The sequence below is a fragment of the Chenopodium quinoa genome, unplaced genomic scaffold (genome assembly GCF_001683475.1).
Source record: "Chenopodium quinoa cultivar QQ74 unplaced genomic scaffold, ASM168347v1, whole genome shotgun sequence".
Classification (NCBI taxonomy): Eukaryota; Viridiplantae; Streptophyta; class Magnoliopsida; order Caryophyllales; family Amaranthaceae; genus Chenopodium; species Chenopodium quinoa.
Window position 1 is genome coordinate 1,591,142 of NW_018742881.1, and position 14,955 is coordinate 1,606,096.

A 14,955-nucleotide genomic window follows, 5' to 3' on the forward strand; every position below is an offset into this window, starting at 1 on the left:
TGCATTTCTTATATAGAGATATACAATATCATACTTTACCGGTTTTCTGTGAAATTGCGGTAACAGTTTGACTTTACCGGTTTTCAGTCTACAAATTTTATTAATTTTTTTTTTTTAAAAAAAAAAAAAAAAAGATAAGGAAGTTTAAAAAGAGGTCATGGTACAAAAAAAAAAAAAAAAAAAAAGGACAGAGGAGTAATTAATTAGTGTACTGTCTTAGCAAATATACTAGTCATAGGGGCGGATACAGCTAACACTAAGGGTATGCAAGCATTAAAATAAGATACGAAGTACTCCCTCCGTTTTTAAATACTTGCTCCATTTTTCCATGCGCGGAGTTTTAGGAGAAATTGGAGAAAGTAATAAAATAGGGAGGTAGTTGGGTAGTTGAAAAAATAAAAAATCGAAAAAAGAAAAAGTAGTGAAAGAATAGGAGGAGAGAGAGTATTATGTTGGATCCACTAAATATGATAAATGAATTAAATATTGTAAAAGCTTTCCAAAAAAAGAAATGGATCAAGTATTTAAAAATGGCCGGAAAAGAAAAGTGGAGCAAGTATTTGAAAACGGAGGGAGTATATCACAGCATTATGGCATGCAAACAATTAAGTGTAGCTAAGCTAGCTGGTTGTCCAGGTTTCCTTTAAGCTTTCTTGAATTGTCACTCTAATCTAGAGTTTGAATCCATTGTTAAACCTTTTTTCCCAATTATTATTTTTGCTGACTACAATATTTTTTAATTTGATTGTTTATGCAAACATGTTAGGATCATTGACTATTAAGTACATAATTGTGCACACCCTATATGTGAATCCTAGATACGCCACGTACTGGCTAGTCAAATAGTTGCAATTTATAAAAAGATAAAGGAAGTTTATACGATCAATGAGCCAATATTGATTGAGTACAGTTCCTATCATATCCATTATTTTTTACTATGTAATTAATTGAAGTTCACGTCTTTATCATTCAGATCAAGAAGAGCATTCTGGATGAAAAAGAAATGATAGGTGTACTTAGCACATGGGGCATTCCTTCAAGAGAGATGAAAACCTATGTGAACACAATAGGTATTATAGCAGCTCTTTTGACAACGATAACATTCACAACCAGGGGCGGACCCACCTTTAGTCATAGTGGGTCCGGTGACAAAGTATTTTTTTAAAAAAATAAAATATCAAAGAGACCTCTTATTATAGATAGGCGGTCTCTTTGATGCTGCTATTGGTAACAACAAACAACATCAAAGAGGCCTCTTATTAAGGTAGGCGATCTCTTTAATGCTGCTATTGCTACTTAAATATTAAAGAGACCTGTTATTTATATAAGAGGTCTCTTTGATGCTGCTATTGCATTTCGCAATTTTTTTGCGCTACTTTTTTTTTCATTAAAGAGACCAGTTATATTTAACAACTGGTCTCTTAAGTTATCTCACTTTTTTTGTATAATTTTTTTTCCCTTTTTATATCTTATATTTGTACAACCGATTTTAATATTTCCCCATAAAGCTTATCAATTAACTAAAAAATCATAAAGTTAATTCAATATAATAATTTTATTGTGCCATTTGTTTATAACATGTTATTTGTAGTATTTTCGACTTGTAAAATTGAATTCTTAAGTACTGTATTTGGTTGTGGTATGTATTTTTGAATTGAAATCAATTTGGTGAAATATATATATATATATATATATATATATATATATATATATATATATATATAATTTTTGGATTGAAATTAATTATGAACAAGACATGGAAAAAAAAAATTGTACTTTCACAAATGATCAATAATTGATGGTGACACACTATCTCGGAAATCTTGGATCCGCCACTGTTCACAACAGCATTCACCGTTCCTGGTGGGCTACTCGAAAATATTGGGACAGCCGTTCTAATAGAAAGCTTAGAGTTTCAGTTTTTTATGGTATTAGACATATTAGCAATGTGCTTATCAATGATGGTTTTATGTTGTCTCCTTTGGATCATGGCTACAAACAACCGGAAGAATTCAGTGATGATACTCGATTTCAGTGTAACATTGGTCCTAGCATCATTTTGCACAACACTTTTTACATTCATGGCGGGTTTGTGTGCAACTACCTTGCCTGTTAAAGCATGGATGGTTTACGTTACTTTGGGTCTATGCACTTTGCTTATATTGCTAGTTTACAAAGATATCATCATCAATGTGCTTATTCCTTCTAAAAATGCTATTGTGATTTTTGTGTACAAGTTTTTGTGCTCTTCTTGTGTATTGCGTTCAAAAACGAACCAAAGCAATCGAGCTATAGTAGGTGGTGATCTACAATTGCCTCGCCAAGGTTCCATTTTTAATGTTTAAGTAACAAGTTTGTGTAGACATGCATGTATTGTATTGCTCTTCAACTGTAACAAACTTTTCCTTTTTCAATAAGACGAGTGTTTTATTTAAATTAGAGAGTGAAATTGTTTTATTTAATGAAGTTATTTTGACGGAACATTATAGAGTACAAACTTAGTTTTCTTAAAAGTATTTTAAAAAATGAAGGATAAAGTTTACAACAGGATTTACAGCTGGATAAACACAAGTATACAAGAAATTACTTTTATTAAGGATGGCAAGCTCAGCTCCTCAACCCAACTACTTTCAATAAATTTGAAGTGATCAAATCAATATAAGATCAGTATACTACCTACTCAATATAATATAATTTCGTCAACTTCGTGTAATTATTAGATAAAGCTTTTTAGTCGTAACGAGCTATGGTTTGATTTATCTTACTACTCATCAAAGAAAAAAACAAAATATGGACTTCAAAGTCTTTAATAAATTAAGATTTTAAGTGCAACATTTACATAGTTCAACACCTAATATAATCTAAAATATTACTAGATCATATATATGATATTATGAATATAAGACAAAATCTATTAAACAATACGAAGTATATAGATTAATTAAGCTAGCTAGCCAACATACATGCATAAATTAATGGAGAATATAGCTAGAGTTAGTACGAAAATGAAGGAGCTCTATGTTGCTGCCATGAAAAGTGATGTAGGATTCCTCCAAGAATTCCAACACGACGAGTATCTAAAGAAGAAAACCCTTAATAATAATAATAATAATAATAATAATAATAATAATAACATGCTTGCTTCACATAACGATTTAACACGAGCAACCTAAATTTAAGAGGCATGTACATCTTATCAGTTCGATCTAATGAGAATAACACAAGCATACTAACAAAACCTTGTAAAAGACAATTTGACGAATTCCTTTCAAAACAAAATAGACAAAAAAAAGTTACAATATTTTAGAACTACTTAGGTTTAGAAAAGGTAGTTATTACGAAGTTGGGTAGAAAAGGTCATAATGACATATGATTAGGCGACCAAATGTAATCTCAAGTCTTGAATATCATCTTTTAAAACTTTAATCAACTAAGTTGTTTAGGAATAAGTGATAAATGTATTAGAGAATGTTAAACATGTATAGATAAAAATAATTAAATGTATACATTACATTGTTGATTTCTTTTGTAATTTTGTTATTAGTTTGTTGTACTTGTACCTCGTCATATATGATATCACAATGTCACATTCATTTATATAAATGATATAATGCGCACGTCGACATGCATGTAATTTGACTTTAGTTTAATGTTTCTTATCGCCTCAAATAAAATTGATGGATAAGAAAAAATCCTTAAAACTTAACACGTTATTTCCTCATATTGGTTAATACTACTTATAACAATAATTAATTTGATTGTCACAAGTTATGTTGACGTTGATTCTAGTAATTATTGGATGAAGGATTCCATTAATAAATCACAAATAATAATAATTTTCCTTGTATATAAAAGGTAGAATGAGATAGCAACTTTTAGTGTATTACGTGCACCCAAACAATAATCAAACTATTGATATCATTTACGGGTAATTAATATACAAACTAAGGATAAGCAATGAAGTTGATTGTTAATATTTTTTTTATACTATATGTAATTTTTCCTAGAACAATTTACCGGCCATGTCTACAATATTATTTTCCGCATTTATGGTATAATGTTAGTTATTGTGGTAAGATTATCTCCAATGGTAAGACTCAAGTTTGAGTATTGAAATACAAAATGAGTTGTTTTTTACCTTCAATGGTGATAACATACCCACTTCTCAATTTAGCAACTCATATGAAGTCTAAATTCTCAATGGTGAGACTCTCTAAAAATATACAAATGTCACTTTCAATTTATGACCCATCAATTGTTATAAGATAAAAAAATTAAAAAAAAAAAAAGTAAAACTTCAATAAATTACAAAATATATTAGAATATTGATAAGGCCCACACTTTTTGTCAAATGAGACGCAAAGTTGAGTATCTAAACTTAGCAACTTTCTTTTGGAGTTGCTAAGTTTAGATACCAACTTATTGGTATACATTGCAAAAAATATTCTCTCTCCTACAAATACTCATTTGAATCTCACCATTAGAGATAAATGGTCTAAGAGCAAGACTATAGTAGTTCTTCTTATCAAAATAACTAACATTTCACATGTTGGGTGTGGCCCAAATTTTAGGCCCACTGTTTGATAGCATATTTGTTCATGTTTTAGAAGCTTTTGGATACATGTAACATGGTTGCTATTGTTTCTTATTTCTTTAAATTCTTCTACTAGCTTGTATCATGCAAGTCTCTAAAATGATCCAAAGAATTCTTGACATTGGAAGTAACTAGAAACATAGTTCATGAATTTTCTAGAATATCATGGATACAAAAATTATGAAGGCGCTTCTAGAATCTTTCAAACATTTCTTCCATGCTCCATCTTCAACTATAAATATAGGTCATGGGCATTCAATTAGGATACATACACACACAAGTAGCCATACCTATACACAAGCCTTTCTACTTATCTAACCTCCTCATAATTTTCTACCTATTTACCTTCTCTATAAATCCACTATTCCCCATTATTTGTAATATAATAATCCTTTGTGAGTTTCTATGTTTGGAGAAACTTGTACTAATCACCCTTTCAAAAAGAGTTCTTGTACACTCTTATTTTTCATATAGTGGATTAATTTGGTGCTCGTTGCCGTTTAAATATTATGTCCATTTCCTTACTCTTTAATTATTTTGCCTTTATCTTTCTTCAAATTATTTTATCAGTCTCTACATCTTTAATTTGCTTCCGATGTGCATGACTTACCAACCCTAACATCATAGCAGGTTTAATTAAAACTAGTGTACCAATTCCGATATGATCTAGTAATTCAATTAAAACAAATCACGTTACTTTCTTCTAACCCAAAAAATCATCACTCTACCAGTCTACCTTCTTCTCTCTCCTCTCATACCATAATTCTCCAAAAATTCCCCAAATTTGATCGAGCAAATCTCCATTTTTCGCTCAATTTGATCGATTTTCCTAGCTCAAATTTTCTCAAATCAACAATATTAACACACAAGTTTGTTATGTATCAATTTTTTTGTTGAGGAAACCTAGATTTTGAATTAGTGTTGAAATTAATGTTGAATTTGTATAATTTTGATTTAGATTTTGGTTGTTTGTATTTTTTATCTTGAAATGCATGGATTGCTATTTAATTTGCCTATTTTCGATTTCATAATTACCTGTCATTTCTCTTGTTCAATTTCTAGGGTTCATATTCTTAATACGATATCAATTTCGTCGCTTTTTGGTTTGAATTCTCTATTGCATGTTCGATTGAAATTTTCTTTTCTCTTTCTTAGGGTTTATATTTCTCAAATTTCGTTGATTTTATGCTGAATTTATTGGTATATATTGTTATTATATCTTGTAATTGTTGTGGTTAATTGGTTTAGGGTTTAACCAATGGGTGCCCTGTTGAGAATTCTACTCCTGTTAACAGTCATAATGCTTCTTCTGGTACTAAGCGGGTTGTTCCTATTGCTAACCGATGATTGTTGCGGCTCTTTTTTTCTTTCTTTTTTTGACAGATTGATGCTCTTCTTCATGATACTGACGTTGGCCCTAATTTGATAATTGTTGCTAACTGTCATATAATTTCTATTGTTGTGTTTATGGGCTGGTTATATTGAGTTGTTTTCCTAACTTTTTCCCATGATTTTGGTTTACTTTTGGTGGGTTGATTATATAGTTGGGGATTTTTATGGATTTTAAGTGCATTAGGAAGTTGCTTATTTAGAATTTTTGTAATACCCCAAATTTTCTAGCTAGTATAAACTTTTAAACTTTAATTATATATGTTATTTTAATAGAATTTATAATTATTATTTTCTAGAATTGGTGTTATCGGATAAAAAAGAAAAACAACAAACAAATTCTATTTGAAATCAGTTCTTATCTTGTAGAAGACCTTCTGGATGAATCTACCTTCACAATATTAAGTTTATAAATGTCCAATCTCACGCACCCAAATTGCTATGAGAAAATATTAGCTCCAAGAAGCTTTCTTTTCCCCTCAAACCGATTATTATCCCTTAGTTTGTGTCATTTGCTAAAACACCAACTATAATTGATTGAGTATAGTGGTAAGCCATGATTCTTCTTCACCTATCATTCTTGATAATAATAATTGTTAGCTAACCCACCACGAACTACACCTTCGTCCCTTGACCTTGAGTTATATTTCTATGGCTTCTTCCGATTCACATTTTAAGGAGTATGGTTTTTATTATTTATTTTTGTTTGTTAAAAAAAAGAAAAAAAAAAGGGGGGGGGGTTGTTTGGTCTTCTGTAAATTGTAAGATGATTCTTTCAATCACAGACAATGGTTAGGCGAGCAACAATGGTGGGGTTAGATGAGTAATTGATCTAAAAAGTTAGAAAAGTTGGCAGACATCTCTTTTATAAAAAAAAAAAATCTACTTCCGTTCTTTTTACGTAGTGGTGTATTAGTAATAGGCATCAAGGATTAATGAGGTTGCCTAACCAATTCGATTAGTACACTAAACTAACTTGGACTCGTTTATTTGTAGACGGAGGCTACTATGTGAACGTTTCGGAGGTTAATTACCTTGAGTTTTTACGCGCGATCAAGGTAATTTTCAATGTCCATCATCTTTAGATTTGGAAATTATTTTGAAATGTTATGTGTCAAATACGTGCTTATGTAATTATATGTGATGAGCTGAGTGTGCTATCGTATGAAATTATGGAATCATATATTATATATATGTGTTTTCTATTTTGTGTACTAGTATATGTAATTTCGAAAAATATGATTGTTTGTTATCGTATGAGTTTTTTTTAATATAATCTTGGGTATTCGATGATTGATTATACGTGATTGATGGTCTATATGTCATGTGGGATGACTATGGTCTAATAATACTGAAATTGAAGGGATTTGTTAAACATCGCCCGCAAATCTCCACATAAAGCCCACAAATTAGACATGGTTTGACAATTTTGCCCATTTCTAAAATCGTACCCAAAGTGAACAAATCTCGATCTAACAAATGTGGAGTCAAACTGGGTTGCCCAGGGAGGCCAGTGAGGCGAGGGTCGCCGGAGATACGTCGTCTTCGACGGAAAACGAGGTGGCGCCTAGTTTGGACGCCGGAACCATGGCAAGGACGTCCAGGCAAGGCGCCACAACCAGTGCACTGGCGTCCAGGCCAGACGCCACAACCAGTGCACTGGCGTCTAGCCCAGGCGCCTCAACCAGTGCACTGGCGTCCAGGCCAGGCGCCACCACCAGTGCACTGGCGTCTGGTTTGGACGCCGCCCTTACTTTTTATTTATTTTTTTTTGCCTTTTTTTTTTTTTAAATTATGTTTATTAAATTTATGTTTTGATTTAGGATGTGGAAATTTATGTTTTTTATTTGATTTTATAAAAAATATATATACTAGACTTATAAAAAATAACACATAAAATTAATAATTATTAAAAAAAAAATCAAACACATTAAATAAAAATTAGAAAAATTTTCTGATTTTCCAAAAAAAAAAAAAATTAAAAAAAAAAATTTAAGGCAGCTGGGGCGCCTGGCCAGGACGGCCCGTGGCTGGTGGTGGCGCCAGGTCCGGCAGCCACGTCCACCGGCCTGGCGTCTGGGCAGGACGCCCAGCCACAGTGACTGGCGCCTGTCCCAAACGCCACTCACCGTGGCTGGGCGTCCTGCCCAGACGCCAGGCCGGTGGACGTGGCTGCCGGACCTGGCGCCACCACCACCTTGCCGCCACGAGCCACCACTACCTTGCCGCCACGAGCCAACCACCTTGCCGCCACGAGCCTCGACATCCCCGTACTTTGATTTTTATTGAGGTTGTGTTTTTTTTTTTAAGGTCAAGGTCAATATTGTAACTTCAATATAAGTTTGTGGGCTTTATGTGGAGATTTGCGGGCGATGTTTAGCAATCCACAAATTGAAGTATTGTTACTTGAAATTAAATTGATTTGTGCAATACTTGTGTACAGTGTAATTGCTTGGATGATTTAATTTAATAAAATGTCCAGTGAAATTTAATTTAAGAAGGGAAATGAAACCCGAAAGGGGGAAGAACAGGTTGCCCTCTAGTAGTTATGGTTGCTACTAGTTGGTTTAAATTATTGTATATTGTTGTAGTCTTCCTCCTAATCACTGGGTATTAGTGATGGGTGTGCACACTAGGGACATTCTGTTTATTTCGTGGCCATTTGGGGTAATGCGCGACCCTCTGTAAAGTAGGAGGTGGTGACAGGGACTAGTACCGGCTTACTGGCGTTCTCTTTCCCTTTCTTAAATAAAGAAATAGTATGTTATGTGACTATTTGAACTTGGTTGAGTATTAAAATATTTATAAGACTATATTATGTATAAAATGTTTTGAACTAAAATTATTTATTTTACGGGATGGAGTTGGAATTACTCAGTTTATCTGATTTTTGAGAGTTTTCTCTCTTTTTTTGTTTCTGATTTATTTTGCAGGTTGGTAAAAGGGTACTCGGTTACGTGTGAGGAGACGTTAGAATAATCACGTAGCTAAGAAAATTTAGTTTATTCCCGAATTTAATTATTTCCTCTCCATTATTGGTTTCAAAATAATTGCAGTTTTGATGTAATGACTATTTTATTTTGCCACAACTTAGACGTTTATTTAAATATTATGTAATTTTTGCTTTGCATTTATTTTCTACGGAAAATAAGTGTAGCAGTAACACTCCCAGAGTTCGATGGTTGGGTTTTTGAAAGTTAAAGGTTACTCTTATTGTTTTTTTAAAGACTTGAATTTTGGGGGTGTTACAATTTTGATTTTGGTTGTTTATTTTGCTTGTTAATTTGCAGCCTTGACCCTTCTGCTTGCTTTTGATGTTGTGTCTTCAACTGGTGCCCCTTCCCTTATGCTGCTCATCTACTTCTGCCCCCCCCCCCCCCTTCTTTTGCTGCTACCTTGTTGCTTCCCCCTTTCCTTCTGCTTTTCCCCTGTTGTTGCCCCTCTCCTTTATGTTGCTTTTTAAATATGGGTACGTAGTATGGAGAAATCTGGTGCTTTTGTGTTGTTTTTTTTATGTGCATGTGTGGTTCAGTTTGTAAGCTAGGTTGTCGACTTGTCAATGATAGAGTATAAAACATATTCTTGGGTCTCAACCATCAGCTTAAACTTTTGGTTGAGTTGGTCCACTAACATGGTATCAGGGCCAGCGTGACACAAAGGTCACGGGTTCGAATCTCATCCACCCCCACTTTCAAGTGGAATATTAAGCGCTGGGTATGAGGAGGGCCCATGCTGCATCCACACTTCTAGCCCAAACGGGCTCTCGTGTGAGGGGGAGTGATAGAGTATAAAACATATTCTTCGGCCTCAACCATCAGCTTAAGCTTTTGGTTGAGTTGGTCCACTAACATGATAGAGTATAAAACATATTCTTGGGAGATCGATGCAAGTGAGTCATTCGTTGATGTTATGGAAGATATCGACCGAGAGATTGCTCTAATTTTTTGCTGTTTGACTCCAGATTATTGGGTGTGTGGTATGATTATTGTGTGCTGCTACTATTTTGAGGCAGATTATTAATGTTGTTCATGTTTGTCATTTCATGGGTGTGATTTATAGGATATAGTGATTAATATTTTCATTTAAGGAGACTGAATTTGTGAGTTATGATGATCCTGCTTTTATAGATTTGAAACTGAATGAAAATACTACTATGTCATCATCAGATCATTCAAAGGTGCCTGATCTTGCTGCTATGAAATGCAGAAAGAATAACAAGTTTTGGAAATGGTTTTTCAGGCCTCAAAATAGTTCTTCTAAATTTGATGATCATGATTTTAAGTCTTGAATAATTAGTAATCTTCATGTAAATCATTTATTTATTTCCTAGTTTCTATATTCTATATCCATCAACAATCAAATGGTTTTGTTTTATATCATTAATTCCCCTGTTTCATCTTGTGAATGCATGCTTGTTTTGTGCAAGAATTTCATGAAATTTTTTTTCATATTTCACTTATTACATAGTTAGATTTCATTGCTAAATTGTCTACAACTTACAGTTTAGGTAGGTGAGCAACTCTGAGCAAGGATAGTTTACTTTTATGCTATTATTGAATACTTGAATATATAGTTTGAATCATACAGCAGAGAGACTATTCTGAATCTGAACTCTTAACTCTGAACGAAGAGTTTAGTTCAGAAACTAGTATATGCATAAAATATATCAATCTAGTTGTATTATCTCTTATATGGCAGACTCATAAGAAAGCTAAGGGGTTTTTTGGAGTTCCATTCATTCACTATGAAACTCTTGCGGTGATATACGCAAAAGACAAAACTACCGGAGATGCAAGTGAATCGTTTGTTGATGCTATAAAAGATATGGATAAAGAGATTGATAAGCAATTGTGAATTCTACTCAATCTACAAGTCAATCCAGAAAACGTCCCATGAAAAAGTAGAAAGTTTTGTCCTAAGTTGTTATTGGAGAAAATGTTTCAATGGTTTTTGAATGCTTTTTTTTTATTTATTTATTTTAATTTGAGATACTAGAATTTCAATTATTTTGTAATCAATAATTTATGTGACTTTTGCATATATATATATATATATATATATATATATATATATATATATATATATATATATATATATATATATATATATATAACACATATAAGGGAGGGATACGGTGAGAATTCATACTTATATGAGAACTGATCTATAATTTAGAACACGTGAGAAAATAATTTAGAACATGCGACTCAAATTTAAATTTAGAACATATGACTAATAATTTAGAATATATGACTAATAATTTTGAACATATGATTTAAGAATTAGAACATGAGAGTAAAAATTTAAAAAATTTGCTTTATGAAATTTAGAACATATGAGTAAAATTTAGAACATCTGATTTAAAATTTAGAACGTGTGAATAAAAAATTTAGAAAACTTGGTATAAGTTATAGAAAATGGGAGTAAAAATATTGAACATATAAGTAAAAATATAGAACATGTGAGTAAAAATTGAAACATATGCTTTCGAATTTAGAACATTTTACTAAAAATCTTAGAACACACGCACGTTTTAAAATTTAGAACATATAAGTTAAAATTTCGGAATAAGTCATTCGAAATTTATAACATCTAACTTAACTAATGTATGGTTTAGAACATGTGAGTACTAATTTATTAGAACATATGATTTAATTTAGAACACTTGGAGAAAAGTTTAGAACATCAGATTTAAAATTTAGAACATACGAGTAAAAATTTAGAACATAAATATATAATGGTAATTAGTGTACGTTACTCTACATTGTATAATGTATAGTGTATAGAAAAAGTTAGCCAAGACAACAAAAAATAAAAGGAAAGCTATATGTTTCCAAATTATCTATGCCAAACAAGAGGAAAGAGATTGGTTATAATTGTTTACGTTTCCTTAGTAATATCAAACAACTAGTAATGGTAACATTATATATTGTGAACTGTTAAACATCGCCCGCAAATTCCTACATAAAGCCCACAAAATAAGAGTGAAATGACACTTTTGCCCTCATACTAAAAAACACACAATTTCTCTCTCTACTCTCTACTTCCACTTTCTCTCTCTAAATTATTTCCAGAGCTATGTCGAGGCGGCCCGGCAAGGAAGTGGCGGCACCGGCGGTGGGCGGAAGGCGGTTTGCCGGCCAGAAGGTAATTTTTTTAATTTTTGTAATTTTTTTTAAAAAAAAAAACCTCCGGCGACGGTGGGGCGCCAAGGCGAGACGCCACCACCACGGAGGAGGCGCCTAGGCAAGGCGCCCGTACGGTGGTGGCGGCGCCTAGCCCAGACGCCACTACCACGGCAGCGGCGCAGAGGCTAGGCGCCACGGCCGTGGTAGTGGCGTCTGGGCTAGGCGCCGACACCACCGTACGGGCGCCTTGCCTAGGCGCCTCGTTCTTTTTTTTTTTAAAAATTTTTTTTTTGTTTTTTTTTAATTTTAAATTTTATTTTCGATTTTTTTTTTTTTTTTTAAAAAATTTGTTTTTCTTTTTTTAAAATTGTATGTTCCCTTTTTTTTTTATCTTTTTTTTTTTAAATTTTGTTTTTTTATTTGTTTTAATTTTATATTTTTTATGTTTATAATTTTATTTTCGTGACTTGTTTATTTGCTTTTGTGTTTATTTTCGACTTTTTTTAATTTGTTTTTGTTATTATGTTTCGTTATTTACTTGGAGTTAGGCATCGCAATTTAGACCTGGTGCGGGGAAGAGTATTGACGTCGTGAGGAGTACGATCTACTCAATGGAGAGCTCGGGGCCCAGACACGTTAGATCCCGTGGTATTTCGGCCTCGGCCCGCAGAGAACGGGTGCACTGTTCTGCGGACGATCAAGATGATGATGATGATGATGAGGAGGAGGAGGAGGAGGTCGAGGACGAGGATGATGCAGATGAGGATGTCGACGATCAGAGTGGACCATATGATGATTACGGTCCATTCAGTCAGAGACTTGATGATACGTATGAGACGCATAGGGTAGATGTGCGTAAGGGTCGAGATGGTAGGTTTGTTAGTAGATCTGGCACATCATCTGCGTCCACTGTGTCTGCGGGTAGCAGAAAACGGTCGAGGGCCGTTAATGATTCTTGGATGGTGAGGGGTGAGGTGGCCGGGGGACCTATAGACGGGAGTGTGATTCCTAGCTTTTTAGGACACATCGCTACCCGTATTTGGGAGGACCAGGAGAGGGCTTTGGATACAGGCATTTTGAAATGCCAAACCCGGGAAAAGACTTGTAGGTTTTTGTGTAGCTGGGCTGATGCTTGGCCGGAGGAGAGCGAGATGGTCGGGCGATTGAGGGCCACTAGAGTGAGTCACCTTCCTGCCACCATGCACGATAGGATTGACTGGACGCTGATCACGGCTTTCGTTGAGCGATGGCAGCCGGATACGAACTCGTTCCACCTTCCGTTCGGTGAGATGACGATCATGTTGCATGACGTCGAGGCCATCCTTGGGATTCCCGTGGAGGGAAACCGAGCATCTGTCGTCACTGATGCGGATCAGGCAGATTTACTAGCGGAGCTGTTGGCGGTGGATAGGGCTGCGCTGTACACATCGGCACTTGGTGTGTGGGATCACGGCGGCGTTAAGATCGCAGCCGTCTTGCAGCGATGTTTGCACCCTACGGCACGTAGGACGCAGGACACACAGCTGGCTGCATATGTTTTTCTTCTTCTCGGGTGTACCTTGTTTCCGGATAAGAGCGGGAACAAGCTCAGGCCACGCGACATAGTTGACGCGTGTGAGCCCGACAGAGTAGGCCAGTTTTCTTGGGGGTCGGCTACGCTGGCGTATCTGTATCGCCAGTTAGGATTCTCGAGCCGGGCTGATGCAGCAGGTATCACTGGATGTCTGACGTTGTTACAGACCTGGATATACGAGTATTTTCCTGCGTTTCGACCACACCGCGACCCGGTTCCCATTGGTGATGGCCAGCCACGTGCCTGTGCGTGGAGTCCGCGTGTCGAGAAGAAGTCCGTTGACCGCCTGCGCTCCATACGGTTATCGCTTGACAGGATGTCCCCCTTAGAGGTACAGTGATTAAATTATTTCTACTTTTACAATCTGATGCTTTATTTTATGACTGTTACTGATTTTAAATAATGTGCAGGTGAACTGGATGCCTTTCGGCCAGAACCCTAGTAATAGGGTACCCAGGACCCTCTACACTGGACTGATTCAGTATCGCGAGATCGTAGAGGCGTACATGCCGCAGCGCTGTCTTCGCCAGCTTGGATTTGTCCAAGTTGTCCCACCTCCACCGGCATGGCCCAGTAAGGCGGTACGATCTGCGTCGTCGAAGGAGTACGTCGTCCAATGGCCGTCAAACATGATATCCATGTGGGAGCAGTTTCCGATGGTTGCCCGCCTATGGACGGCGGAGCTGCAGCGGCCGCCAAGTGGGGTGACTGCCATGTGTGACCAGCACTACATGGAATGGTACATCCGGCACTCGCACCCGAGGTTGATCAAAGACATCGACGACGCAGATGATGACGATGTGCCACCTGCCACTGCCTCTTATGCGGTACGTCTCATCTTTTATTTGTTGTTCTCTTATTTTAATATATATATGTATAATACGTCGTTTCATGTTTTTTGTTTTGTGTAGTGGATGGGCAAGATTATGCAGTTGGGACACCGACTTTTTGAGGAAAGGGACTGCATGACGAGTGCATCAGGCAGAGCTGTTATTGACGATCTGGAACGGACCCTTGAGCAGTGGCAGTGGGCGTCACAGAGGGATTACTGATATTTGAAATTAGACATTATCTTTTTAGTTTGTAATATTTGAAATTATTGTTCTTAGTTTTTAAAATTCAATATTATCATTTTACTTTGTAATATTTGAAATTATTGTTGTTAGTTTTTAAAATGAAACATTATCTTTTAAAAATGAACACATAGAAATGACATAGTATTGACAATACAAGGCCTCATAGTAAAAGGTAGGTGTACATCAACAAAAACT

At 35.2% G+C, this 14,955-nt stretch overlaps 1 protein-coding gene and 1 long non-coding RNA gene across 2 annotated transcripts; both read left to right on the forward strand.

Annotated features, from left to right (window-relative positions):
* Window positions 1-6,723: 6,723 nt before the first annotated feature.
* Window positions 6,724-9,291, forward strand: LOC110726800. The gene is made up of 2 exons (XR_002512406.1): window positions 6,724-7,041; window positions 8,917-9,291. It is a non-coding gene; the product is annotated as an uncharacterized LOC110726800 (long non-coding RNA).
* Window positions 9,292-13,789: 4,498 nt separating this feature from the next.
* LOC110726801 lies at window positions 13,790-14,779 on the forward strand. Its single transcript, XM_021906319.1, has 3 exons — window positions 13,790-14,015; window positions 14,095-14,511; window positions 14,596-14,779. The coding sequence occupies exons 1-3, from the start codon at window positions 14,001-14,003 to the stop codon at window positions 14,734-14,736; spliced, it is 573 nt and encodes a 190-aa protein (XP_021762011.1). The 5' UTR covers window positions 13,790-14,000; the 3' UTR covers window positions 14,737-14,779.
* Window positions 14,780-14,955: the final 176 nt, after the last annotated feature.

Excerpts from the sequence above, each read along its gene's own strand:
- LOC110726801 (XM_021906319.1), top strand. Across the intron at positions 14,512-14,595 it reads CTGCCACTGCCTCTTATGCG|TGGATGGGCAAGATTATGCA; the intron begins GTACGTCTCATC and ends TGTTTTGTGTAG.